Source organism: Mesoplodon mirus (genome assembly GCF_964341445.2).
Source record: "Mesoplodon mirus genome assembly, chromosome: 12".
NCBI lineage: Eukaryota > Metazoa > Chordata > Mammalia > Artiodactyla > Ziphiidae > Mesoplodon > Mesoplodon mirus.
In genome coordinates this window covers 86,117,492-86,145,176 of record NC_138988.1, presented here as the reverse complement: position 1 = coordinate 86,145,176, position 27,685 = coordinate 86,117,492, and the positions used below count along the sequence as shown (strand labels likewise).

General features: G+C 38.9%; 1 protein-coding gene across 3 annotated transcripts in view; it reads left to right on the top strand.

Annotated features, from left to right (window-relative positions):
* The window catches only part of CARMIL1 (capping protein regulator and myosin 1 linker 1), a 322,541-nt gene that overhangs the window by 251,244 nt on the left and 43,612 nt on the right, over positions 1-27,685 (top strand). For all 3 annotated transcript variants that reach the window (XM_082637868.1, XM_082637867.1, XM_082637866.1), the window contains exons 27-29: positions 5,704-5,879; positions 8,950-9,037; positions 12,928-13,077. In XM_082637868.1, coding sequence (XP_082493994.1) covers positions 5,704-5,879; positions 8,950-9,037; positions 12,928-13,077 — 414 coding nt within the window. The remainder of the gene's footprint in view (positions 1-5,703; positions 5,880-8,949; positions 9,038-12,927; positions 13,078-27,685) is intronic.

Genomic DNA, 27,685 nt, shown 5'->3' with positions numbered 1-27,685 from the left:
TAAAAGAAGTCTAACATCCTAGTTTTATTCCGGAAAAGACTTAAGGGATCAACATTAGATTTGGGTTGTCCATTGTCTTGTCCATTAGCCACATATGGTCATTTAAATGTAAATTAATTAAAATTCAATGAAATTTAAAATTCAGTTTCTCAGTTGCACTAGCCACATTTAAAGGGCTCAATAGCCACCTGTGGCTATTGGCTCCCATATTGCACAGCACAGGTATTCCCATCATCTCAGAAAGTTCTATTGGACAGTGCTGCTTTAGACATGAAGTAAAGTATGCAGGTTAAAATTTCTAGTGTAACCACCAAAACAGAGGCAGTGCACCAGGGCTCATACTGCATACCAAGAGGAGCATTAGGAAATGTTTGGGATTATTTTGGGTTGGCATGGGCAGGTGATAATGATCCTAAACATCCTGTAATACAAGGTTCAATTCCACACCAGAAGGAATGCTCTCACTCAAAATCTAGTGATGCAGTAGAAAAGGCATCACTAGGACTTCCCTGGTGGTCCAGTGGTTAAGACTCCATGCTTCCACTGCAGGAGGCATGGGTTCAATCCCTGATCAGGGAACTAAGATCCCGCATGCTGACCAGCGTGGCCAAAAAAAAAAAAAAGGCATTACTAGAGATAAAATAGATCAGTGAATAATGACAAATGATCCAATTTGCCAGAGATGATTTCAACTGTGTATGTATTTAATTATATGGCTTTATATATATGAGTAAGTGGACAAAATTACAAAGAAAAATTGGTAACATTTACTATTATGGTAGAGATCTTTCAAAATGACTGCCAGTAACTGATAGATCAAGTAAATAAAGTAATGATAAAGAATATTTGAAAAAATTCTTTATAATATTTGAACAATAGAATTCTCAATTGTGACCTAGTGGACCTATGTGATCAGTGCACCAATAATAGACTCTCAGCTCTTTGCAAGGATATGTGAAATATTTGACATGAGGTCTATAAGAACATCTCAACAACTTTCAAAGGTGGTATTCTCTGGTTTCATTTAAAATAAATTAGAAATTAATAACAAAATTAAAAAAAGGGGAAAACCCCACATGTTTATAAATTTAAAAATTACTGGTAACCCAAGGGTCAAAGGGGAGGGCATAATTTGAATTAGAGGATATTTATAATTAAACAATAAAGTAGTGAGAAATCAGAACCTGTGAGATGCCGCTAAACCAGTACTTAGAGTGAAATATATGGCTTCTTCATAAGCCCAGACACTTATGAGGAAGAACAAGAAGGTTGGTAGTCTTGCCCTACCACATATTAGGACTTATCATAATTAGGACAGTATGCAGAGGTAGACAGACCAATGTGACAGAGATCCCAGAAATGGACCCATACATCTATGCAAATTTTCATAATGCTACCTTCAGTGAGTAATCATTGATCAATAGAAAAATGATGGACTGTTCAGAACCCACATTCAGTAAGTTCCTGAGCTTATAATACTTTTTATATGTTTCTTAGAGATTGTTCCAAGAAGTGTGCTAGGCCCTGGGGAGAGAGGGTAGGGCTTCACAGTTGCTATCAAGTACAAGTTGTGTATCTGGAGTCTGGTGCCTCTAGCTCTCCATGAAATTCCAAAGTTATATGTAAAATCTCATACCAATTTTTCTGGATGAGTGTGCATCGATTCTCAAAGGCGTTCTTTGATCCCCAGATTACTGCATTCTTGACCGTTTTATAACACATTTGATTACTGAGGTCCCCACTGGATGCTATGAGATCATCAAATGCTGTTTGGAATGTGAAGGGCGTGGAAGGAGCAAGAGCAAGAACATCTCCCGGAGGTGATGCTCGAGCTGAGCTCAGTAGGGGGCCATACAGATGATTTATTCTGGCTACAGAGGGGAACAGGATTCTAGGCTAAGAGATCAGTTGTAGAAAGCATGGAGACAGAGCCTGGATCATGTGGGGAACTGCCCTATAACTGGATATGAATAGTTGTAAGAGGAATATAGAGAGATGACAAAAAAAATGAGGCTAGAAAATTGAGCATTTACCAGATATTTCAGGGATTTCTATTCTGTACTAATGAGTAATATTTTTGGCATATTTCCACTTTTGAGAAAATGTCTAGGAGTAAATTTAACATGTTTTAGAGATAGTTGTGGTGGAAGGAGTTGAGGTAGGTGGAGTGTAAGGAGAGTTGCAAATTTCTGCCCTAGTTTGGTACCATACCTCACAATAAAAACTTTGCAAGAATGGTTGATTTTACTGTTGCAGTTACTGTTTAGGTGGGTTTAATGGGAGGCCAAACATGTTGTAGTTGACCTTGCCATGGTAGAATATCCAGGTGGAAATTCCTAATAGGCTGTATTATATATGCATTGGATGTTTTGGGTAGGTGGCTACAGGTAAACATTTAGTTGAGAACCATTGGAATATAGGTAGTAATTTGAAGCCATGGGAAGGATGGATGTTGAAGGATATGGTTTGGTGTGCAGAGGGCCATGGGACTTGGAAGGAGATGCTGTTTAAGGACCTGAGCTGGGGGCTAGACACAGAGTGGTCAGGGGCTGCATTGCAAGTTTATCCTGTGATCCTTTCTCCCCTTTTTACCACCCCTGTCACCAGAAAATCCACCATGGTGGCATTAGGTACCAGCATTAGGGGATGAAAATTGTAGGTAATGAAGAGAGCCGAAAGGGACACACCTTTGGGCAATGGGCAGAGCATTGGAAAAGGGTGGCTGGAGTAGGAAACAAGAGTAGAAGACGAAACACCTGAGTCCCTTTCTCACTTATTCCAGTAACCAGCTGCGTGACCTTGAGAAAGTCACTTATCTCCTCTGAGTCTCCGTTTTCTCATCTATAAAATGGGTTTGCTAAAATCTACCTCTACTCACAGGGTTGTTATGTGGATCAAAGGAAATCATGGATGAAAAAAAAAAGAAATCATGGATGAAATCACTTTGTAGAGTATACAGTGTCGGGCTAGAGATGGTGGTAGGGAATTAACTGCAAAATATCTGTCGAATTGGATGCCCAGGGCAGGATGAAATTCCTTTTTATAGGGTCAAAAATCATGCAGTAGTCCATTTGTGGAGCAGAAAGAGACCTTAGAAATAATTTTATAGTTCAGAAAGCGGAGATCTGCAAAGGTTCTTCACTTAACGCTGCGCACTTAACATTCCACAGAAATTTCACGTCGGAGTCTACATCGGAAGCCAGGCTTCGCTCCTTAGGTCTGGAGTTCATTCCAACTGAATTAACACTGTCATGCAGGGGACCTTTCAGAAAGTCACGCTATATTGATGAACATGACAGAATTCAAACAGCGTATTGATACCTGAGGTCGTTCGTATCAGGAGTGCTGGACTCTGCTACTCCATCTGGAACAGAATGTGTTTATTTTAATGCCAAAGAGGAAAGTGATTTGTCTTAAACTGACTCATTTGGCATTGCTTGTAGCTCTCTTGGAATAATGTACTAAATGAGTGATTAGTCAGAGTTCTCACAGGGACGGAGCACGGTCAGCATACGAGGGGCTTTCGGAAACTTCTCAAGTGGCTCCCCCACTCCTCTCCTGCTTTTCACAAGATCTTTATAAACATCCTGCTGCTCGGCCACTCATCCAACAGTGTGATGAGAGATTGTACTATTGGCATCGTGCTTTGCATGTGAATATATGAGCAGAGAGACTAGTGTTTACATAGTAATGCTCCACTAGTCCCCTTCATACTGGAATAGTAATGGGATCAAGCTTGGCTTCTTCTTTTTTTTTTTTCTTTAACATCTTTATTGGAGTATAATTGCTTTACAATGGTGTGTTAGTTTCTGCTGTATAACAAAGTGAATCGGTTATACATATACATATGTCCCCATATCTCTTCCCTCTTGCGTCTCCCTCCCTCCCACCCTCCCTATCCCACCCCTCTAGGTGGTCACAAAGCACCGAGCTGATCTCCCTGTGCTGTGCGGCTGCTTCCCATTAGCTATCTATTTTACGTTTGGTAGTGTATATGTGTCCTTGCCACTCTCTCACTTTGTCCCAGCTTACCCTTCCCCCTCCCCATATCCTCAAGTCCATTCTCTAGTAGGTCTGTGTCTTTATTCCCATCTTACCCCTAGGTTCTTCATGACATTTTTTTCCCTTAGATTCCATATATATGTGTTAGCATACGGTATTTGTCTTTCTCTTCCTGACTTACTTCACTCTGTATGACAGACTCTAGGTCCATCCACCTCACTACAAATAACTCAATTTGGTTTCTTTTTATGGCTGAGTAATATTCCATTGTATATATGTGCCACATCTTCTTTATCCATTCATCTGTTGATGGACACTTAGGTTGCTTCCATGTCCTGGCTATTGTAAAGAGAGCTGCAGTGAACATTTTGGTACATGACTCTTTTTTTTTTGCGGTACGCGGACCTCTCACTGTTGTGGCCTCTCCCATTGCGGAGCACAGGCTCCGGACGTGCAGGCTCAGCGGCCATGGCTCACGGGCCCAGCCGCTCTGCGGCATGCAGGATCTTCCTGGACCGGGGCACGAACCCGTGTCCCCTGCATCGGCAGGCGGACTCTCAACCCCTGCGCCGCCAGGGAAGCCCCATGACTGTTTTTGAATTATGGTTTTCTCAGGGTATATGCTGGGATCTTATCATGAGGATTAGCATCTTTGAAAACAAATTAATAACATTATCTGTGATACTGAACTTTTATTGTATGCTAGACACGATACTGAACACTTTACATATGTAATATCATTTAATCTTCAGTAATCCTATGAGGCAAGAACTTTTTTATTTGCCATTTTATAGATGAGGAAAGTAAAATTGAGAGATCAGTAACTTAGCCCAGTGTCACTCAGCTGGGATTCAAATTTAGGTCTGACGCTAACTTGGGTGCCCTTTCCACACTTACCAGCCGTGCCACCCATCTCAGGCAAATCGTTTAACTTCCCTTAGCTCACATTCTTCAACTATAAGATGGTGATCATACGAATAGCTTCTGTACCCATCTTCACAGATCTTGGAAGGATAAAATGGACGGAAACATTTTAAAAGTTCTGAAGTGCTATATAAGTAGGTTTTGACTGTTATTATTAATGTTGTTTATAAAGTGCTCTGTTAATATTTTTGTCTGTTATTCATGTTTTTTATTGTTCCGATAACAATTATAATTTTACTTAACACTAAAGCTTTTCTTTTAAAAGGGGAAAACTAGCAGTTGTTATATAGTGGTTTGCTATGACTGCTCTTTTGATAGAGCTATTGAATGCTTCACCCTGATTTGAGGTTTCTGTGATTTGTGAAATTGCACAAGAATTCTAACTTGATGTATGTTCTAGGGACATGTGTAAATTTATTTGCTAATACCCAGGAGAACAGTCTGGTGTGGTAAATTGGTGTATATGTGTCTTTCTAAATCTTATCATGAATGCCTCTGTGTTAAGTACAGCTAGCACACCATCATGCTTTAGATGCCAGGGTGAAGCCTGCATGGATCTGCCAGGTGTCTGATTTAAAGTGATCACCTGAGATCAGTGATCACCCAGCAGTCACAGGTCACCCCAGGGCAGCTCCGAATCCTTAGTCGCACCTGGGACTCTGTTGTGTCCCTGTTCTCTGAGAGCTTGGCGTCATAACTAACCACCTTTCAGTTTTATGGGGGGCGCCTCTGGGGCTGTGTCCTCATCTCTCTCTCTCCACTTGTGCTGCATTGCAGGCGTTGCTTGAGTCCATGGTTGATGCTGCCGAGAATCTTTGTCCCAATGTGATGAAAAAAGCCCACATTCGGCAAGACTTGATCCATGCCAGCACTGAAAAGATTTCCATCCCACGTACCTTTGTTAAAAATGTCCTGTTGGAGCAGTCTGGAATTGATATCCTTAACAAAATTAGGTAGGTTTATAATGTTAATAAACCGCGGAGCTGCAGTGTCTGTGAATGCAGTTGAGGCAGCTGTGAAGAGCGTTATCATTGGCTTTATTCGTACAGAATGTGTTTAGACATGTCTATGAGGCAGTGAGTATGTACAGATATAGCTGTGCATAAATGCATAGGTTTAATACATTTCCAAAATCAGATGACCACAGATATGCCTGCATTACTGAGGAACAGTTACCCGCTCTTTTTTAAGAGTTTTATTTTTTTTAAGAGGGGGGTACATGTTTGTAATCCCCTCTTTTTTTCTGCTTCTGAAGCTTATCTCTCACCTTTATAAATCACTAACTTTTGAAAAATGAGGTCGGTTTGCTTTCTACCACCAGAATATTCTGAGCCAATGCACAGCCTATAAATAGGCAAAGAGGCCCACTAGGACTTCACCGTATTTCCCTTTGGGTTCTTTGATGGGTCTGTGAGACTCTCTACGTGCTAATGGTGCTCTGGAGTGTTTACATAGATTTCTGCTTGATAAAGTTTGAAAATTATGCCTAGGTATAAATATTTAGAAGGTGTGGTCACCAACCAACTTTCCTGGATTTTTACATAGAAACTCTGGGATGATCACCAGTATTACATTATAGTTCAGCTAATTCTCATTACGTTTTCTAGTTGGAGAGTCAGGTGACTAAAAACCAAATTCAGAAGCGTTTAGAATTTCCCATTTTAATCATGTCCAAATCTTGATAAGAATAATTAGGGGTAGCAAAAATAACAGCTCCTATCTGGAGAGTTGAGAGAGGTACTGACACATCATGATGTAGCTTGATGACAGCCTGCAAGAAAAATAAGACTTAAAAACAAAATATGCAAAAAAAATTATATCATCACAATGTAGATATCAAAGGCTGATAACCTTAAAACTAGACTATAGAGCTTTGAGGGTTTAGGAGTTCTGTAGTAACTAGACAGTTTCAGGTCTAAGATACAGCTGTACTGTGTGTGTCTGTCTTTTAAACAAAGATCCTAACGCCTATTCAACTGAATCGTAAGGCAACTGGAAGGACTTGAGAAATTAAGAAAAGACTTTCAGAGGCTTTTTAGGACCCCATAGATTGTGATTTTATGAACTCTAGCCCAGGTATGCTTACATATTTCTGTAACCTGTAGTTTCAGAATTTCTATTGAAGCCCCTTAAGTATTAAGGAGAAAAAAAAATGTATTGACCACCATTTTTCATAATAGTGGATTGAACCACCAGTAGATCATATTCTCCCTCTCCTGGAGTACCAGATTCTATCAAATATGCTCATTTCCCTTGAAAATGGGCAAATTCTAAAAGTTGAATAGCAGTATAAAACTCCTCACTTAAATAAATCAGTTATATGTCCACTAACTCCTTACTTGGCTTCTTATGATGCATTATACTGAGCACTGATAGAATGAAAATAGGCACATGCAAGCTAAGTTGAATCTTTTCCTTTAAAATTTTTGCAAACTGGAAGTTCAATCAGGAAGGAAGGAGAGCGTCCAGTAGCAAAATAATAGGATGGTCCTGAAACGTTAAAAAATAATTGCTTTTTAAAAAAATTTTATTTTATATTGGAGCATAGTTGATTAACAATGTTACGTTAGTTTCAGGTGCACAGCAAAATGATTCAGTTATACATATATCTATTGTTTTCTTTTTAAGAACCTTTTTTTGATGCTATAACTTGCAATAAACTTTCTCTTCCTACCTCAGAGAGGCGGGAGGTGGGGAAGAGAAACAAACTACCGACTCTGTAGTCTTAGAAGGAAGCAGAATTCCCAAACATGTCTAAAAGCATCAGAGGGAAGTACTTATTAACATTAGATTCCCAGGCCTCTCTGGATGTTTGGGGTAGGACTTAGTTGTCTGTATTTTTCATAAGCAACCTGGGTGAATCTTATCAGTGGGCACCTCTGGGGAATAATATAGTATTAGATAAACCAAATAGCTAGTGAGACCTTGTTTCAGAGACAGGAATTAAAGAAACATTCCTTTATATGCAGGCCAGGAAAATTTGTACTGTAGTCATCAAAGAGTTGGTGCTTCCCCTCTGCCCTGCCATCAGAAATCTTCTGAGCAGAAACATTGCATGCAAATTACTGCCTTTCAGTTAGAAAGATTTTTCTCTGTTACACAAATATACTTTCAACTTTAGCTTGAGGAGTAAATAATCTTATTTTGATAACTTCTTCCCCTGCTCGAAAATTTTTAAAATTATTGACTTCAGAAGTAGGCTGAAATTATGTGACGATGTTGGAACGTGGGTATGTATCTCTCCAGCACATTTACCTTTCAATGTATTGTGCATTTATGCATTTAGGTAGGGTTATTTAGACTGAAGACACACATGGAAGTTGAATTCTTGGGAATGCCAAATAGCTAAAATGCTAACCAAAATACCAGCCCTCTGATGGAAACCTTAGTGGCTGAGTCATTTATTAGTAAAAACTACAAGCTACTTCTTGTTGTCTGGGCATCTTTGTAAGGTTAGGTAAGAGGCACTAAAACTAAACATTTTGATAACTTCTGTTCATAAAAGGCAAGAGAACAGTGAATTTGACTTGATGGCAAGTCAAAGCAGAAGCAGTTCAATGTGGTACCATTTGACTGGTAAAAAGTTTTGTAAAAGGCGGTGGATATGCATATGAAAGAAATAACCAAGACGTCACAACCAGACTAGATTTTCTTAATTTACTCCAGCCCAAGTTTGTTTTCATTTATGTCAATGGATGAATTGTTCTTCCCACATGGTACATATGGTTCCCATTAAGTTTGTCTTTATCCAGATGTTTTTCATTTCTACCACTAAATCTTGAGTTCTGAAATTGCAGAGGCAGGTTGGAATTGGTGAAGAAAGTCTATTACCTGTGTGTTTATGGCAGTGTGTAAGGCTTATTTTTGGAAATCCTTCACCCTGTTTGCACATTCTTCTGTGCCATTTTCAAAGACAGAAACAAAATCACAGTTGATCTTATCAACATAGTATCAAGGGTGGGCGATTTTTTTTCCCTCTTGTACAAATTCAAATGCCACTCTGTGCTTTTGATTTTCACACAGTGAAGTGAAGTTGACAGTAGCCTCCTTCCTATCTGATCGAATCGTGGATGAAATTCTGGATGCACTTTCACACTGCCATCACAAACTGGTAAGTGCTGTGGACATCTTGAACCCTTATCCTAACCCTGGTTTGGTCTGCGGTAATGCAGGGCAGTCTCCAGCGTCGGGATGTGGTTGCTTTTCTACATTTTATTCCTTTGCAGCTTTATGGGTTAAAATCCTAGTTTTCCTCCTTCTTCTTCATTGCTTCCAGCTATTCTAGAGCATGTTAGAATTTCTCCAGAGAGAATGGCAGGGCAAAGCAGAAGCAATGGTATTCAGAATTGTTGTTGTTCATTTATAATGCGTACAGGTCAAAAATTTTGATAGGAGATGATGTTGGGACTAAGGTCTAAAATTGAGAATTTTTTTTTAGATTATAGTTGACCCTTGAACAACACCGGGGGCTTGGGGTAGGACCCTCCCTACAGTTGAAAATCCACATATAACTTATAGTTGGCTTTCCACATCTGAGGATTCAACCAACCCGAATCGTGTAGTATTTACTACTAAAAAAAATTCTCGTGTAAGTGGGCCTGCACAGCTCAAACCCATGTAGTCCAAGGCTCACCTGTATTTAATTTATCTGTGCTCGTTTTGTTGTTCTCTGATATGATTATCTGATAACAGTATTCTTAAAAACATGACGGAAATGAAATGTTTGGAGTCCAAAGAGAGTGCAAGAGTAAAATGGACATATTCCAGCGATTGATAGCTGCTGAGTGTCCAGCCAGGCCTTTTGGATATCACCAAGGTGAAAAACTAAAATTTTCTTCATCTAGAGACTGGTTCTACATCAAGGTAGAAACTAGGTAGAAATATTTCCAATATCAGTGCATACGAAAAATATATCAGAAACTTCACGAAGTCCTCTGAGGTACAGATGAAGGTTTTATAAGTGGCTATATCTTGTGTCTCGAAAATATTTGTGATATGATGCAGTAGAAATCTCCCAAACAAGTTATGACAGTGTTTTCTCCAGAGAAGAATTGCAGGTTAACTATGTAAGCTGTAGATACCCTACAGTTTTATGGCATTGAATTGTTGAGTGACGGTAGAGAACACCAAAATCACAGGAGCAGCAACAGCTTCTTCTGAGGAGGCAGACAAAATGAGTATTTTGAAAAATTCATTTGAGAAAAATATATGACTCTTCTCTAAGATCTAAAAGATAAGCTGGACATCTCTAGCTCCTCAAAGTATTGCCTGTGGACTGGAGCTGGCCCACTAATGAATGGTTACTAGTCCGTGACAAGGCAAGTTCAGAAACTAAGAGGAAGCGTGGAGAGACTTCTAGAGCAATTTGACATGGCAATAATATGCAAACACGTGTTATTTAAATTTTTTTTTAATTTGTATTGTATTTTATCAATATACTGGTTTGTGGCAAATTGGAAATACAAAAAACTGGTTCATTACCACAGAGATTTTAAGAAGCACTGGTTTGCAGTTGGTTGCACAATAAAGAGCTACAAAGAGCTCTTGACAAGTCAAGAGATCACAATTCAAACATTTTTTAAATAAGCAGAAACAAAATCAATAAAGCATCCTTTATAGAAATAGTTTATCGATAACCTACAGCTCCAGGGACTGTCTCAAGATGCCTACTTGATGACACAAATACTAGATGTTGTATCAATATGGCTGTATGTGAGAACTACACTGACGCTTTGAATTTTTTCACTTTTTTTTGCATTTGTCCTTCTTTGAAGAATATGGTAACTCTAAGTACTGACATTTTCTTTTCACAATCGAAAAAGAGTTGTGTGAATGCACTTTCGTTTTGAATTTCTTACTGCTGATTTGGATTGTAAGTTGAGAGCTTAACTGCTTTGTGAAAGAAATTGTACCTTCAAAATGAAATACTTCTTTCAAGGACATTCCAGTAGCATTAATATTTTCTCCGACTTAAGTTTAGAAATATTCCCAAAGGTTCCATAGAATTGTCAACTGGTTCTCAACGTTTCAAAGTTCCTGGTGATGAATCAGCTCAGCACTAGAGCTTAGTAATTTCAGCCCAGTTTATTTCATCTCTTACCATTTACTTTCTTAGGTTTATCTGAAGTACAACACTGGTAATCAATAAGTCATGTAAAATATGATAATTATTACATGAGAACAGTGAAAACTAGCAATAATTAAAATTTTATTAGCAATTTCTTTCCTTTCAGTCCTTTAAAAATAATGAAGGTTGGAATCATTTTATTTCCCCTCGTTAGATACTTTTGAGCACTAGATATAGAAAGAAATTGTTTCAGAGGAAATAGGAAATAAAATTAACAAAAAAGAACACTTCTTATTTTCTTTTGTACTAAGTGGTCTCCTCATTTACACTGTGTCAGTTATTTTTCTGGTTTAAATTTCCCTTATATTTCCACCAGTAATGTTGGTGGCAATGACATCATGCTTCACTTACTTTTTTTTTTTTTCCAAGGGGGAGAAAGCACTTTTATTGTGGAAAATTTCAAACACAGACAAGAACAGAGAAAGTATGACAATGAGCCCTCCTTTGCCCACTATTCAGTTTTAACAATTATCCCAATATTTTCTGATCTCTCTTTGCTTTTTCTACCTCTCTCTCTCTCTCTCTCTCTCTCTCTCTCTCTCTCTCTGTCTCTCTCTCTCACACACACACACACACACACACACACACACACACACACACACACGGCCTATTTAAAAGCATCTCTCGTATACCATGCCATTTTGCTGTAAATACTTCAGAAGGCGTCTCTAACTGGCAGCATGATTTTTACATGATTGCTGAAACAGTCACACCTAACAAAATCAACAAAGATTCCTTATTACCAGTTAGAATCCACTTTATATTCAGATTTCCCCAATTGACTCAGAGATGTCTTCTTACAGTTAAGATGTTGGAATCAGCATCCAGACCAGTCCCGAGTTGCTATGGTTGTGGGTCTAATCCAGCGACTTCAATCTGTCCTTCCCCTTTGACTTCTTTCCTTCCTAGTTTTTTTTTTTCTTTTTAATAGATCTTTATTGGAGTATAATTGCTTCACAATACTGTGTTAGTTTCTGTTCTATACCAAAGTGAATCAGCCATATGCTTACATACGTCCCCATATCTCCTCCCTCTTGAGCCTCCCTCCCTCCCTCCCTCCCTCCCTATCCCACCCCTCTAGGTGGTCACAAAGCACCGAACTGATCTCCCTGTGCTATGCAGCTGCTTCCCACTAGCTATCTATTTTACATTTGGTAGTGTATATATGTCCATGCCACTCTCTCACTTCATCCCAGCTTCCCCTTCCCCGCTGTGTCCTCAGATCTATTCCCTACGTCTACATCTTTATTCCTGCCCTGCAACTAGGTTCATCAGTACCATTTTTTTTTTTTAGATTCCATATATATGTGTTAGCATGTGGTATTTGTTTTTCTCTTTCTAACTTATTTCACTCTGTCTAGGTCCATCCACCTCACTACAAATAACTCAATTTTGTTTCTTTTTATGGCTGAGTAATATTCCATTGTATATATGTGCCACATCTTCTTTACCTGTTCATCTGTCGACGGACATTTAGGTGATTGTATTGAAGACCGAAAGCTGAAAAAAGTCACATCAGCTTCCTGAAAATGTTCATAATGCATCTTTTGGAAAACAAAAATACATGCCTACTTGGTGCATATTTACACGAACGTGGCAAATATTTATGAATTACCTAGTTTTCAACTAACGTCTCAAAAGATGTTTAAAAGGAGATTTTGTAATTTCTTGTTTATAATACTCCACCTTCCAAAGAAAGATGATAATAGAGGTAACTTACTCCATTGTGAATGTATTAAGAGTCTCCATTAACCAAGTGCAGACAGTATCCTTCACTGCGCCACCTTGTGGAAGGTATCTTCTGGAATTCAGCTGACTTGCTGTTCCTTTGCCTCTGGGCTTTCATTTCTCCTTGATGTGTCTTGACTCTCTAGACCGACCATTTCAGCAGACGTGGCAAGGCCCTTCCTCAGCAAGATTCCTTGGAGATCGAGCTGCCTGAGGAGAAGCCCGTTAAACGCTCCACCATCATGGTGGAGGAGCTCACAGAGATAGAACGTTTGGAAGATCTGGATACTTGTATGGTAAGACACATCTTTTGGTGACAGCATTATCCCATTCACTGGATTTGCTATTGTTTTTTTTAAAAAAATCTCACCTTTACAAACCAGACCAAATAAAACTTCCCTGCAGAGACAGTTCTTTCAGAAACTTGTTGCTGTATATAGTCTCTTAATGACGCTGATAAAGCTTAACTTTCTGGTTCCCACGAAGGCCCTATAACTCACTTTTTATCTGTAATTTTGTAAAACTTTTCTTAACGAGTACCTCCACCCACCCCACTCACCCCCCAAAAAACGAAAAATTGTGAAAATTGCAGTGAGCATAAAACTTGGATCTGTCTCTAAAACCATAGTAGGGGGTGGGAATTCCTAAATTAATTAGGAGAAATTATTTATTTACCTTTTAAAGGTCATTTGTGACAGGAAAATATCTTTAAATAAGCCTTCAGAAAAACGTGGGGAAGGACTTTTTCCCCAAAAAAATATGTAGGATGATTATCTCTTTGTTGGTCCTTTAGGTTTTTTTTTTTTAATCTCTTGCTTCTTCCTGTTTTTTCTTTACACAATTTTGGGGTACACTCTAAGATTTGCATTTACTGTTTAGTTCATATTCTCTTTCATTGACTTGACTTGATGTGCTTTAGAAGATGGAATATGGTGCATCCACATGGTGCATCCATCTGACCATAAAACTAGAGTATTCAGGTTGTTGATACTTCATTTTTCTGGGGACAATTTGATGTCAGTTTTTATTTTATTATTCTAAAATTTGTGGTATTAGTATAGTTATTTCTCATTTTACCATTAATATAGTTGTATATACCTCTGTATTAAATATGTTTTCATCCTCTGTATTTAGTATTTTTATGTTTTACTAAAACATTCATTTTTAGTAATTTCTTATAATCTGAGAGGGTGCTGGTGAGACTAGGTTTGGTCTACTTATGTGCCCAAATATTTCTATATCAGCTTCTGATTTTAGTAATTTTTCAATGCAGCCATTGTAAAGAAATGGTACTTGTTTTTAACTTTCAAAACCAAAGATCTGATGAGACTGATACTACTTTTCTAGCCCAGAAGAGAATATGCTTTAAGTAGTTCCTTATTTATAAACCATTACTATCATCTTTAAAATCTATGAATAAAATAGATAAATGCCCTCCAGATAAAACCTTATCATATACAAGGAGACTAGCAAAGAAAGACTAAAATATATCTTAGATTTCAACATTAGTATGTTAGTATATACTTCAACTAGTAACATTCTAGTATAACTAAAGATAAATAATTTTCTGTTAATATATAACTGTATAAATCTATAAATATATTTGGTCTGTGTAGAGGGAATATCAAGTTTTTTAAAACTTGCTTATCCAGTATGTTATAAAATGTATGTTTAATAAATATTTTAAATTTTGTTTACACTTTGAGGTAATAGACACTAAGTTATCATAGGGTAATTATTCTGGAAACCTCTTAGGCTAACCCTAAAAAAAAAAGGAGTAATAGGAAATAGATTTGAATTAAAAATTTAAAATTAACTCTACATATGATGTTTTCTGCCAGAATTATCTGGTTGTTTGTGAGTTGGAATGGGGTATAGGAAACATGAGGTTTTGAGTTTATAAGTCAGGTGGTTTTGGGTGATGGAGTGTTGGTTAAAAAAGATTGGCTTAGCTCATGTAAGGATGGTTTTTTTTTTTTCTTTTTGCGGTATGCGGGCCTCTCACTGTTGTGGCCTCTCCCGTTGCGGAGCACAGGCTCCGGATGCGCAGGCCCAGCGGCCATGGCTCACGGGCCCAGCCGCTCCGCGGCATATGGGATCCTCCCAGACCGGGGCATGAACCCGTATCCCCTGCATCGGCAGGCGGACTCTCAACCACTGCGCCACCAGGGAGGCCCGTAAGGATGGTTTTAAATTGTATAAGCTTGGTTTGTTTTTGTTTGATTGACTAATTTGCTTTTGTTATGTGAAAAAAAAATAGTTGTTCTCCTTAAAGTGGGTGGGGTGAGGATAGAGGAAAAGAACCCTTTTTTAAAATTTAGTTTTTATTGAGATACAACTGACATAACATTGTATTAGTTTTAGGTGTACAACATAATGATTCAATATATGTATATATTGCAGAGTGATTGCAACAAGTTTAATTAACATCATCACCACACATCGTTATCATCTTTTTCTTTGTGATGAGAACTCTTATGCTGTACTCTCTTAGCAACTTCAAATATGCAGTACAGTATTGTTAACTACAGTCACCATGCTGTACTTTACATCGCCAGGACTTATTATAACTGGAAGTTTGTACTTTAAAAAAAAAATGCAGATACAGAACCACTATGAGGATCAAAGGGCAAACCATGCTGCAGGCACATCCAGCACCGTGTGGCTTCCATTTTGTAAAAACTGTCTTGTTGCTATGATGCAGAAAGAGGCAGAACTAGATGGAGAGCTCTCTGAACTTCACTCAGAGGATGACCCAGGTTAGAAGGGTGTTTTTTTTCTGGTTCAGACGGCTGGGAGGGAAGCAGTTAGGGCCATTCCTGACGTGAGCAGCTACTGAATCCTAGGACCAGAAGCAGGGCCTCTGGTGTCGAATGTCTTGTTGAGACAAGACAGAGCTCTCTATAAAGAAAACAAATCCTTGGGCAGAATTTTTAAGCCATTAAAAATAGCATTTTTTTCAGTTCTAAAAACTTTGTCTTTGGTCATTGTTTTAACGAGGCTAATGAATTGTTAAGTAGCAGAAAACCAGAGCCAAGTTTGATGTTAGTTTAATGAAAAAGAACATTTTTGTGTAGAAAGTGCAAGTCAGTGGATTTTGTGCTGTAATAATTTCCTCTATAATCTCAGCCTAACTATTGATTCTAAGCCACCCAAAGATAGCCCCATTTACATGGTGGCAGTTATCCCAGGTGCAAAGGTCCCACTCTGAAAGAAAATCAACTTCCTAAGCTCTGGACTTCTTACCCTAAGCCAGTGGTACAAACTCACATCTAATTGGAAAGAGCATTAGATTTGCTTTTTTAAGTTACTTGCACTGCCACCTTTCATAATCAAAGTAGCAAATCATTTTTGTTTCTCATTGACATCTTACCACATATTTCAACTTGTTATCCTTATGTGGTGTGATTTAAAAAAATTTTTGAAGTACATATTTCAAAGGGAGAGACATTTAATTGGTGATGATTTTCTAAATGAGCCTATGTGTATTTTTTGGCAGCATTTAGATCTTAAGTGATCCAGGAAGAAAGGACACAAGATAAACTGTTGCATAGAAAATTCTAGAAGCATTTAAGTACATGCATACAACCTTTCCCACATGGAATTATACATCCCTGGCAGGTAGAAATTGTGCCACATGGAGCCAGAGCACTCTTGAATGTGACTGCTCTGGGAGATGCTATAACTTTATTCCCTAAAACGTTTGTTTGTAGCCCAAAGCCCTGAAATCGTTTCCCTAGGACATTCCAGAGTAACTCTGACTCATCACCAACCTTCTACTTATAGATTCAAGATTGTTAACAGATCCTGGCATTTTCTGTTTGTGATGTTCGTGGTATCTACTAAATCCATTGTTGAACATTTCTTTAACAGACTTAGTGGAGATTCTGGGCATCTCTTTTTTCCCCTGTTCCTGGATATCTTTATGTTTTCCTCCATTTCTCTGTGGTCCAAAAGACAATTCCGTTTCAGTGCTTAAGTCTCTTTAAAGAACCAATAGCTATGATAGCACCAGGGAAGGTTCAGAGCCGTAGATTAGTTGTTGAAATACATATTAGTTTGAACTTAAGGATTGCCTTCGTGGAGATGGAAACAATGATTGATTTCTTAGAAGGAAATTCTTCACTTAGTCAACACCTATTAAACTTGTACTTTGCGGGCTGAAATAGGGATGATTGAATGATTTGATGGGGCCTGTTATCTGCTGGGAGGATGACTGAGAGCTTCTCATCAACCTTAATTTCATAAAGTTGAAGAAAAATGCTGATTTCTTTAAACAAAATGGCAGAAAGGGGAATCATTTTTTAAAACTCTGTCTCCAATCAAGTAATTTTTTTTTTTTCCTTTTAACTGGAAAGAAACTAAGAGGTAATTTAGTTTACCTGGTGGGGGGGGAGGGCAGCATAGAACAAGAACTATTAGAATAACCTGCAGGGTTTTTCAACCTGTGTCTACTGTCGTAGTGCCAGAGATTCTGATAACCCTGTAACTCCAGGGCTGGGAATCAGATGGCTTAAAAAGTCTTCCTTTTCATTTATTTAACACTTACATAGCACCTATGACATGCTAGGCACTAGTCTAAGCTCTTTATTAAATAGCAACCAGTTTAATTCTCATGACAACCTATGAAGGATAGGTTTTTTTAATACCTTCTATTTAACAGATGAGGAAACTGAGGCATGGAAATATTAAGTAACTTGGCCGAGGTGATCTAAGATCACCCAAAGGCAGGCGCCCAATGGTCTGTAGACCATTGCATGTTTAACCAGTCTGCTATACTCTGTATACTGATTTCATATCTGGTACATTTCTTGCAATCAGAATTAAATTCCAAGTTAGATTTAAATAGACTGCATTGTTTTATGCAAAATATCTTCTTACTATTTCCATACTAAATCAATATGTGAACAGAAACAGAAGTGAAAAATGTGTGCCATTTAACCATAATGTAAGCCAATAGTTTTTAAACATTATTGGAAACAACTGCATCAAGGATCTGATCCACTTAATTGTTATCCAATTGTTAGAAATGAATCTGTCTACCTTTGGCTTCCCTGGAACATTCTGTGCCTCTCCATGTGTTATTTTGTTGCTGACAGTGATTAATTAGCTTTCCAATATGCTTCTTGTCATTTCAACATACATGCCTTGTATGTCAAGCTGAAATGTGTATTCACTTAGAGTCCGTAGACCATCTGTTCTTTTCCTGCAATCAGGTGCTCTTAGGAAATCAGTATTTCCCACCATATCTTTCAACTTTGGTTTGTCATTGGCCCTTGGGGGTATTAAAGGATACAGTTCTCCTTCTAATGACTGGTAATGTCTACATATTCAATTTGTCACTATATATAGTCTACTACTTTTAAAAAATTGCATAAGTTTGAGGTTTCAAATAATGTGCCAAGTGGTGAAGAGTCAGTATCTTCTCCTTAGGCAAAACTAGCTCACTAATTGTGTATAATTCTTTCAGTTATTTTAATGAGTGTCATACCAGTTTTAAATCAAAATATATTCATGCAGAGGAACAGGTCGTATGCTTACTGCTCTTTCCTAGGAAAACAATTTTAAAAGACTTGAATTGTTACAGAATATATCATGTGAATCCTTGCTCCAATGACCAAATAGCAATTATTTTCCCTTAACAAATTCAACCTCAAATTTGCATATATAATTTTAAGCTTTTTAATATAGATTAAAATTCAGTGAAGATCCATTTGTCTTGGTCAAAATGATATTTTATTTTTAAGCAAATCACCTCATTTTCACGTACCAACATTATTAATTGAACTAATCTATTAACAGTGTTGCCAAGCACAGACTATTAAGTCGATATCTCATTTAAAATTAGTCACACTGATATTAACTGTACACAGAAGGTCATTCAAGTCCTAACTGTTTGTTTCCTCTTACAGTTTTATTTATTCTGTACTGTCATTTTCATATTGATATCACTCTGGGAAAATGGAGGCTTAACTTATTAACCGCTAGAAAGCAACATATGAAAACCTCTTAATTTCCAAATTCTAAATTTCAGAACTATGATACCATCTGTATAATTCAGCTAAAATGTATGTTCCTTAAAATTCCTAGTAATTTTTTTGACAGCCCTTTGTGGAAGTGCCAGAAGCACATTCCAGATCGCATTCCTTCAGGACCAAGGTCCAGAAGGGCCTTGAACAGAGATTCGGGGGTAGCAGAGGGTATGGTGCCCTGGAGAGTCTCTGCTAAATAGACTCAACCCCTTTTTTCCCTATTGTTTTGGGCCTCACAGCATTGCTCTTACTGTGTTGTGCTTTTGCATCATGTCATTGACTTTCATTAAGGGCCGCTTTAATATCCCTATAAAAATTGTTACCATATGTGCTCTTTCTACTGTCTGTACCACTGTTGTGGACACTGTTCAGTTTCATCCCAAGATGCCTTTGTTGCAAAGCTATGCAGAAGAAATTGCAGTTCTTTGTCAAGAGGAGTGGAAACCTGGAGCCGTTAGTTTTCTCTGTCTCAGACACAGTGAATTGTGCTATGACTTATGCCTGCCTTTTGTACTATAAGTTGAGAGGCTCAGAGCTGTATGTGCACTTGACATATTAAAAGGGTTCTGGGCCTGGGACTTCCTTGGCGGTCCAGTGGTTAGGACTTTGCCTTCCAGTGCAGGGGGTGTGGGTTCGATCCCTGGTCAGGGAGCTAAGATCCCACATGCCTCGTGGCCAAAAAACCAAAAACATAAAACAGAAGCAATACTGTAACAAATTCAATAGAGACTAAAAATGGTCCACATCAAAAAAATAGGGGCATGCCTAAAGAAGTATAGTTTGCTGTATTCAGTCTTAATTCTGGCTTCATTTATTTCCCATTTTATCCTAATTTACTCATTAAAAACAAAACAAGGAACACTGGAATCACAACTAACTGCTGAACAGTCATCAACAGGAAGACACTGGAACTCACCAAAAAAAAAGATACCCCACATCCAAAGACAAAGGAGAAGCCACAATGAGACGGTAGGAGGGGTGCAATCACAGTAAAATCAAATCGCGTAACTGCTGGATGGGTGACCCACAAACTGGAGAACACTTACACCACAGAAGTCCACCCACTGGAGCCCCACATCAGGCTTCCGAACCTGGGGGTCCGGCAACGGGAGGAGGAATTCCTAGAGAATCAGACTTTGAAGGCTAGCGGGATTTGACTGCAGGACTTCGACAGGACTGGGGGAAACAGAGACTCCACTCTTGGAGGGCACACACAAAGTAGTGTGTGCATCAGGACCCAGGGGAAGGAGCAGTGACCCAATAGAGACTGAACCAGACCAACCGGTTAGTGTTGGAGGGTCCCCTGCAGAGGCGAGAGGTGGCTGTGTCTCATCGTGAGGACAAGGACACTGGCAGCAGAAGTTCTGGGAAGTACCCCTTGGCGTGAGCCCTCCCAGAGTCTGCCATTAGCCCTACCAAAGAGCCCAAGTAGGCTCCAGTGTTGGGTTGCCTCAGGCCAAAAAACCAACAGGGAGGCAACCCAGCCCCAACTATCAACAGACAAGTGGATTAAAGTTTTACTGAGTTCTGCCCACCAGAGCAACAGCCAGCTCCCACCACCAGTCCCTCCCATCAGGAAACTTGCAGAAGCCTCTAAGATAGCCTCATCCACCAGAGGGCAGACAGCAGAAGCAAGAAGAACTACAATCCTGAAGCCCGTGGAACAAAAACCACATTCATAGAAAGAATAGACAAGATGAAAAGGCAGAGGGCTGTGTACCAGATGAAGGAACAAGATAAAACCCCAGAAAAACAACTAAATGAAGTGGAGATAGGCAACCTTCCAGAAAAAGGATTCAGAATAATGATAGTGAAGATGATTCAGGACCTCGGAAAAAGAATGGAGGCAAAGATCGAGAAGATGCAAGAAATGTTTAACAAAGACCTAGAAGAATTAAAGACAAACAAACAGAGATGAACAATACAATAATTGAAATGAACAATACACTAGAAGGAATCAATAGCAAATAACTGAGGCAGAAGAAAGGATAAGGGACCTGGAAGACAGAATGGTGGAATTCACTGCTGCAGAACAGAATAAAGAAAAAAGAATGAAAAGAAATGAAGACAGCCTAAGAGACCTCTGGGACAACATTAAACACAACAACATTCGCATTATAGGGGTCCCAGAAGGAGAAAGAGAGAGAAAGGACCAGAGAAAATATTTGAAGAGATTATAGTCGAAAACTTCCCTAACATGGGAAAGGAAATAGCCACCCAAATCCAGGAAGTTCATAGGGTCCCATACAGGATAAACCCAAGGAGAAACATGCCGAGACACATAGTAATCAAATTGGCAAAAATTAAAGACAAAGAAAAATTATTGAAAGCAACCAGGGAAACACGACAAATAACATACAAGGGAACTCCCATAAGGTTAAAGGCTGACTTCTCAGCAGAAACTCTACAAGCCAGAAGGGAGGGGCATGATATACTTAAAGTGATGAAAGGGAAAAACCTACAACCAAGATCACTCTACCCAGCAAGGATCTCATTCAGATTCGATGGAGAAATCAAAAGCTTTACAGACAAGCAAAGCTAAGAGAATTCAGCACCACCAAACCAGCTCTACAACAAATGCTAAAGGAACTTCTCTAAGTGGGAAACACAAGAGAAGAAAAGGACCTACTAAAACAAACCCAAAACAATTAAGAAAATGGGAATAGGAACATACATATCGATAATTGCCTTAAACGTGAATGGATTAAATGCTCCAACCAAAAGACACAAGCTTGCTGAATGGATACAGAAACAAGACCCATATATATGCTGTCTACAAGAGACCCACTTCAGACCTAGTGACACATACAGACTGAAAGTGAGGGGATAGAAAAAGATATTCCATGCAAATGGAAATTAAAGCTGGAGTATCAATACTCATATCAGATAAAATAGACTTTAAAATATAGAATGGTACAAGAGACAAGGAAGGACACCACATAATGATCAAGGGTTTAATCCAAGAAGAAGATACAGCAATTACAAATATATGTGCACCCAACATAGGAGCACCTCAATACATGAGGCAACTGGTAACAGCTCTAAAGGAGGAAATCGACAGTGACACCGTAATACCGGGGGAGTTTAACACCTCACTTACACCAATGGACAGATCATCCAAACAAAATTAATAAGGAAACACAATCTTTTTTTTTTTTTTTTGCGGCACGCGGGCCTCTCACTGCTGTGGCCTCTCCCGTTGTGGAGCACAGGCTCTGGACGCACAGGCTCAGCAGCCCAGCCGCTCCGTGGCATGTGGGATCTTCCCAGACTGGCACACGAACCCATGTCCCCTGCATAGGCAGGCGGACTGTCAACCACTGCGGCACCAGGGAAGCCCAGGAAACACAATCTTTAATTGACACAATGGACCAGATAGATTTAATTGATATTTATAGGACATTCCATCCAAAAACAGCAGATTACACTTTTCTTTTCAAGTGCACACGGAACATCCTCCAGGATAGATCACATCTTGGGTCACAAATCAAGCCTTAGTAAATTTAAGAAAACTGAAATCATATCGAGCATCTTTTCTGACTACAATGCTATGAGATTAGAAATCAGTTACCGGGAAAAAAATGTAAAAAACAGAAACACATGGAGGCTAAACAATACGTTACTAAATAACCAAGGGATCACTGAAGAAATCAAAGAGGAAATCAAAAAATACCTAGAGACAAATGACAATGAAAACACGACGATCCAAAACCTATGGAATGCGGCAAAAGCAGTTCTAAGAGGGAAGTTTATAGCTATACAAGCCTACCTCAAGAAACAAGAAAAATTTCAAATAAACAATCTAACCTTACACCTAAAGGAACTAGAGAAAGAAGAACAAACAAAACCCAAAGTTAGCAGAAGGAAAGAAAGAAAGAAAGATCAGAGCAGAAATAAATGAAATAGAAACAAAGAAAACAATAGCAAAGATCAATAAAACTAAAAGCTGGTTCTTTGAGAAGATAAACAAAATTGATAAATCATTAGCCAGACTCATCAAGAAAAAGAGGGAGAGGACTGAAATCAATAAAATTAGAAATGAAAAAGGAGAAGTTACAACAGATACCACAGAAATACAAAGCATCCTAAGAGACTACTACAAGCAGCTCTATGCCAATAAAAGGGACAACCTGGAAGAAATGGACAAATTCTTAGAAAGGTATAACCTCCCAAGACTGAACCAGGAAGAAATAGAAAATATGAACAGACCAATCACAAGTAATGGAATTGAAACTGTGATTAAAAATCTTCCAACAAACAAAAAGTCCAGGACCATATGGCTTCACAGGTGAATTGTATCAAACATTTAGCGAAGAGCTAACCCCTATCCTTCTCAAACTCTTCCAGAAAATTGCAGAGGAAGGAACACTCCCAAACTCATTCTATGAGGCCACCGTCACCCTGATACCAAAACCAGACAACGACACTACAAAAAAAATGCCAGACCAATATCACTGATGAATATAGATGCAAAAATCCTCAACAAAATACTAGCAAACAGAATCCAACAACACATTAAAAGGATCATACACCATGATCAAGTGGGATTTATCCCAGTGATGCAAGGATTCTTCAATATATTCAAATAAATCAATATGATACATCATATTAACAAATTGAAGAAGAAAAATCATATGATCATCTCAGTAGATACAGAAAAAGCTTTTGAGAAAATTCAACACCCATTCATAGTAAGAGCGCTCCAAAAAGTGGGCACAGAGGGGACCTACCTCAACATAATAAAGGCCATATACGACAAACCCACAGCAAATATCATTCTCGGTGAAAAACTGAAAGCATTTCCTCTAAGATCAGGAACAAGACAAGGATGTCCACTCTCACCGCTATTATTCAACATAGTTTTGGAAGTCCTAGCCACAGCAATCAGAGAAGAAAAAGAAGTGAAAGGAATACAAATTGGAAAAGAAGAAGTAAAACTGTCTGTGTTTGCAGGTGACATGCTACTATACATAGAGAGTCCTAAAGATGCCACCAGAAAATTACTAGAGCTAATCAATGAATTTGGTAAAGTTGCAGGATACAAAATTAACGCACAGAAATCTCTTGCATTCCTATACACTAATGATGAAAAATCTGAAAGAGAAATTAGGGAAACATTCCCATTTACCACTGCAACAAAAAGAATAAAATACCTAGGAATAAGCCTACCTAGGGAGACAAAAGACCTGTATGCAGAAATCTGTAAGACACTGATGAAAAAATTAAAGATGATACCAACAGCTGGAGAGATATACCATGTTCTTGGATTGGAAGAATCAATATTGTGAAAATGACTATACTACCCAAAGCAATCTACAGATTCAATGCAATCCCTATCAAATTACCAATGACAATTTTTACGGAACTGGAACAAAAAAATCTTAAAATTTGTATGGAGACACAAAAGATCCCGAATAGCCAAAGCAGTCTTGAGGGAAAAAAACAGAGCTGGAGGAATCAGACTCCCTGACTTCAGACTATACTACAAAGCTACAGTAATCAAGACAGTATGGTACTGTCACAAAAACAGAAACATAGATCAATGGAACAAGATAGAAAGCCCAAAGATAAACCCATGCACCTATGGTCAACTAATTTATGACAAAGGAGGCAAGGATATACAGTGGAGAAAAGACAGTCTCTTCAATAAGTGGTGCTGGGAAAACTGGACAGCTGCATGTAAAAGAATGCAATTAGAACACTCCCTAACACCATACACAAAAATAAACTCAAAATGCATTAGAGACCTACATGTAAGACCAGACACTATAAAACTTAGAGGAAAACATAGGAAGAACACTCTTTGACATAAATCACAGCAAGATCTTTTTTTGATCCACCTCCTAGAGTAATGGAAATAAAAACAAAAATAAACAAATGGGGCCTAATGAAACTTCAAAGCTTTTGCACAGCAAAGGAAACCATAAGCAAGATAAAAATACCACCCTCAGAATGGGAGAAAATATTTGCAAACGAATCAACGGACAAAGGATTAATCTCCAAAATATATAAACAGCTCTTGCAGCTCAATATTAAAAAAACAAACAACCCAATCAAAAAAATGGGCAGGAGACCTAAACAGACATTTCTCCAAAGAAGACATACAGATGGCCAAGAAGCACATGAAAAGCTGCTCATCATCATTAATTATTAGAGAAATGCAAATCAAAACTACAATGAGGTATCACCTCACACCAGTTAGAATGGGCATCATCAGAAAATCTACAAACAGCAAATGTTGGAGAGGGTGTGGAGAAACGAGAACCCTCTTGCACTGTTGGTGGGAAAGTAAATTGATACAGCCACTATAGAGAACAGTATGGAGCTTCCTTATAAAACTAAAAATAGAATTACCATATGACCCAGCAATCCCCCTACAGGGCATATACCCAGAGAAAACCATAATTCAAAAAGACACATGCACCCCAATGTTCATTGCAGCACTGTTTACACTAGCCAGGTCATGAAAGCAACCTAAATGCCCATCGACAGGCGAGTGGATAAAGAAGAAGTGGTACATATATACAATGGAATATTACTCAGCCATAGAAAGGAATGAAATTGGGTCATTTGTAGAGACGTGGATGCATCTAGAGACTGTCATACAAAGTGAAGTAAGTCAGAAAGAGAAAAACAAATATCGTATATTAACAGATATATGTGGAACTTAGAAGAATGGTACAGAAATTGAGACACAGATGTAGAGAACAAACGTGTGGACACTAAGGGGGGAAAGGTGTGGGGTGGGGATGGTGGTGTGCTGAATTGGGCGATTGGGATTGACATGTATATAATGATGAGTATAAAATGGATGACTAATAAGAATCTAATGTATAAAAAAATAAAATTCAAAAGAAAGGAGTCAAACTCATAGAAACTGAGTAGAAAAGTGGTTGCCAGGGCAGGGGCTGGGAGGCTGGGGAATAGATATAGGTTAGTAAAAGCTTATAAACTAAAAAAAAAAAAAAATCAAAACAACTTGATGTTCTGCATGAGCCTCAGTTTACTTTTGGACTGAGGTGGTTATCCATTAATACAGTGAAATATGAGATATGGTGGGAAAGAGCTCTGATAGAGATGTGTAGGTTGCTATGGAGAGAAGGGATGCCCAGCCCAGCCTGGGGTGGGCCGTTGTCAAGGAAGCCATCCTGGAGGAAAGTTCTGAGCATCATGCTTGGTACATAATAAGGCCCTTAGTAACTGTTGGTACAACGAGAGTTAGCATTTGAAGAAGTTGGCCGAGACTAAAATGAGTAAGTAAATTTAGCAGAGAGAATAGTACTTATAGAGAGGCTTGGACTGAGGAGAGAGCGTCACGATTTGAGGAACTATTGGGATTATGGTACAATGGGAATAAAGGGTAGGAGAGAGGATAGGTGACGAGGGTGAAGGCCATATCACAAAGAGCCTTGTAGAGCTCGCTAAGGGTTTACTTGTTTCTATATTGTTTAGTTATTTTGAAGGCAACACTGAAGGTGAGGAATATGGGAGAAGGGGCAGATTTTGGCGGAAACAGACGTTAGTGATTCCCGTTTTGGTTATGTTGAGGTGAGGCGTTTGCAAGACCCTGGCTTGAGATGTCCAGTAGGGAATTGTAGAGGCGGCCTCAGAGCTCAGTAGCCAGGGCTGGATTGGTAAGTCATCCATGCACAGCCACGGTACAGATGTACTCACCAGACACCTTCCCTCACCTGACCGCTGTCCCTTCAACTCTATAAGCACTTTTCTTTTCGTACATTCATGACATTTATCTCAGTTTACCTTGAGTTACAGACTTGTATATTCATCTGCCTAGTTGGCATCTTAATTAGATGTCTACTGGGTATCTCAAACTTAATGTGTCCAAAACAGAGTCATTGATTTCCCCTTCCCCTACTGGAGCATTCGTTTTCTCAGTGTGGGACACCACCTTGTATTCTACCCATTTATTCCTAACTCCACAGTCAGTCTCAGTCTTACCCTTACCCTTACTCCGGCCCCTCACCCTAGCCACCCTTGCCTGTACTCCTGAAATAGACGTGTAGCTTATACTTATGCTTCCACTCTGGCCTCTCTGCAATCAATCAGTCCCCTCTCAGTAGCCCAGGAACTTTCTAAAGTAGAGAACAGATCAATATGTGAGGTGTCAAACCCTTTGATGGCTTCCCATTGCACCCAGAATAAATGGAGTCTCTTCCCCACGGGTTCACAAGGTCCTCCATGATCTGGCCTCCATCTCTCTATGTGCTCTACCCTCTCCTTTGCTCACTTCCCTCAAGCCACTGTGGCCTCATTGCTTTTCTCTAGAACTTGCCCTGGTTCCCATCTCATCCTTTTCTTCCTTCAGCTTGGAACACACTTCACCAGATCTTCCCTCAGCTACCTTTTCCCCACCACTCAGGTCTTAACTCAGATCTCTCAAAAGTTTTCCTTGACCCTCCAAGCCGAAGACACCCTCCAGTCTCTCTACCATATTATCCTGTTTTATCTGCTCAGCACTTATCAGTACTTGAAATGATCTTGTTTACTCGTGCAGGTACTTTTTGCCATCTCCCCATGCTGGAGCATATGCTCCTAGAGGGCAGGGACTGGGATTGTACCCCAGTATCTAGTGCCCAGTACCTGGCACGTAATAATTGCTCAGTACATTTTGTTTAATGCCTTGGCTTTGCATTGCAGTTCGTGCTTAGCTCAACTTTCCTGCTAGATTCTATGCTCCTTGAGGGTACGGGAGTTACGTCTTTGAATTCTGTACAGCTAATGCCAGCAATAAATGTCAGTAACAGATTTCTCTGGGAACTCTAGAAAATGATTCTTGGCGTGAAAAGGCTATCTTTAAACCTATGAGGTTCTATTAATGAGAATATTATAGGCTATATCCTCAGTGATCCAA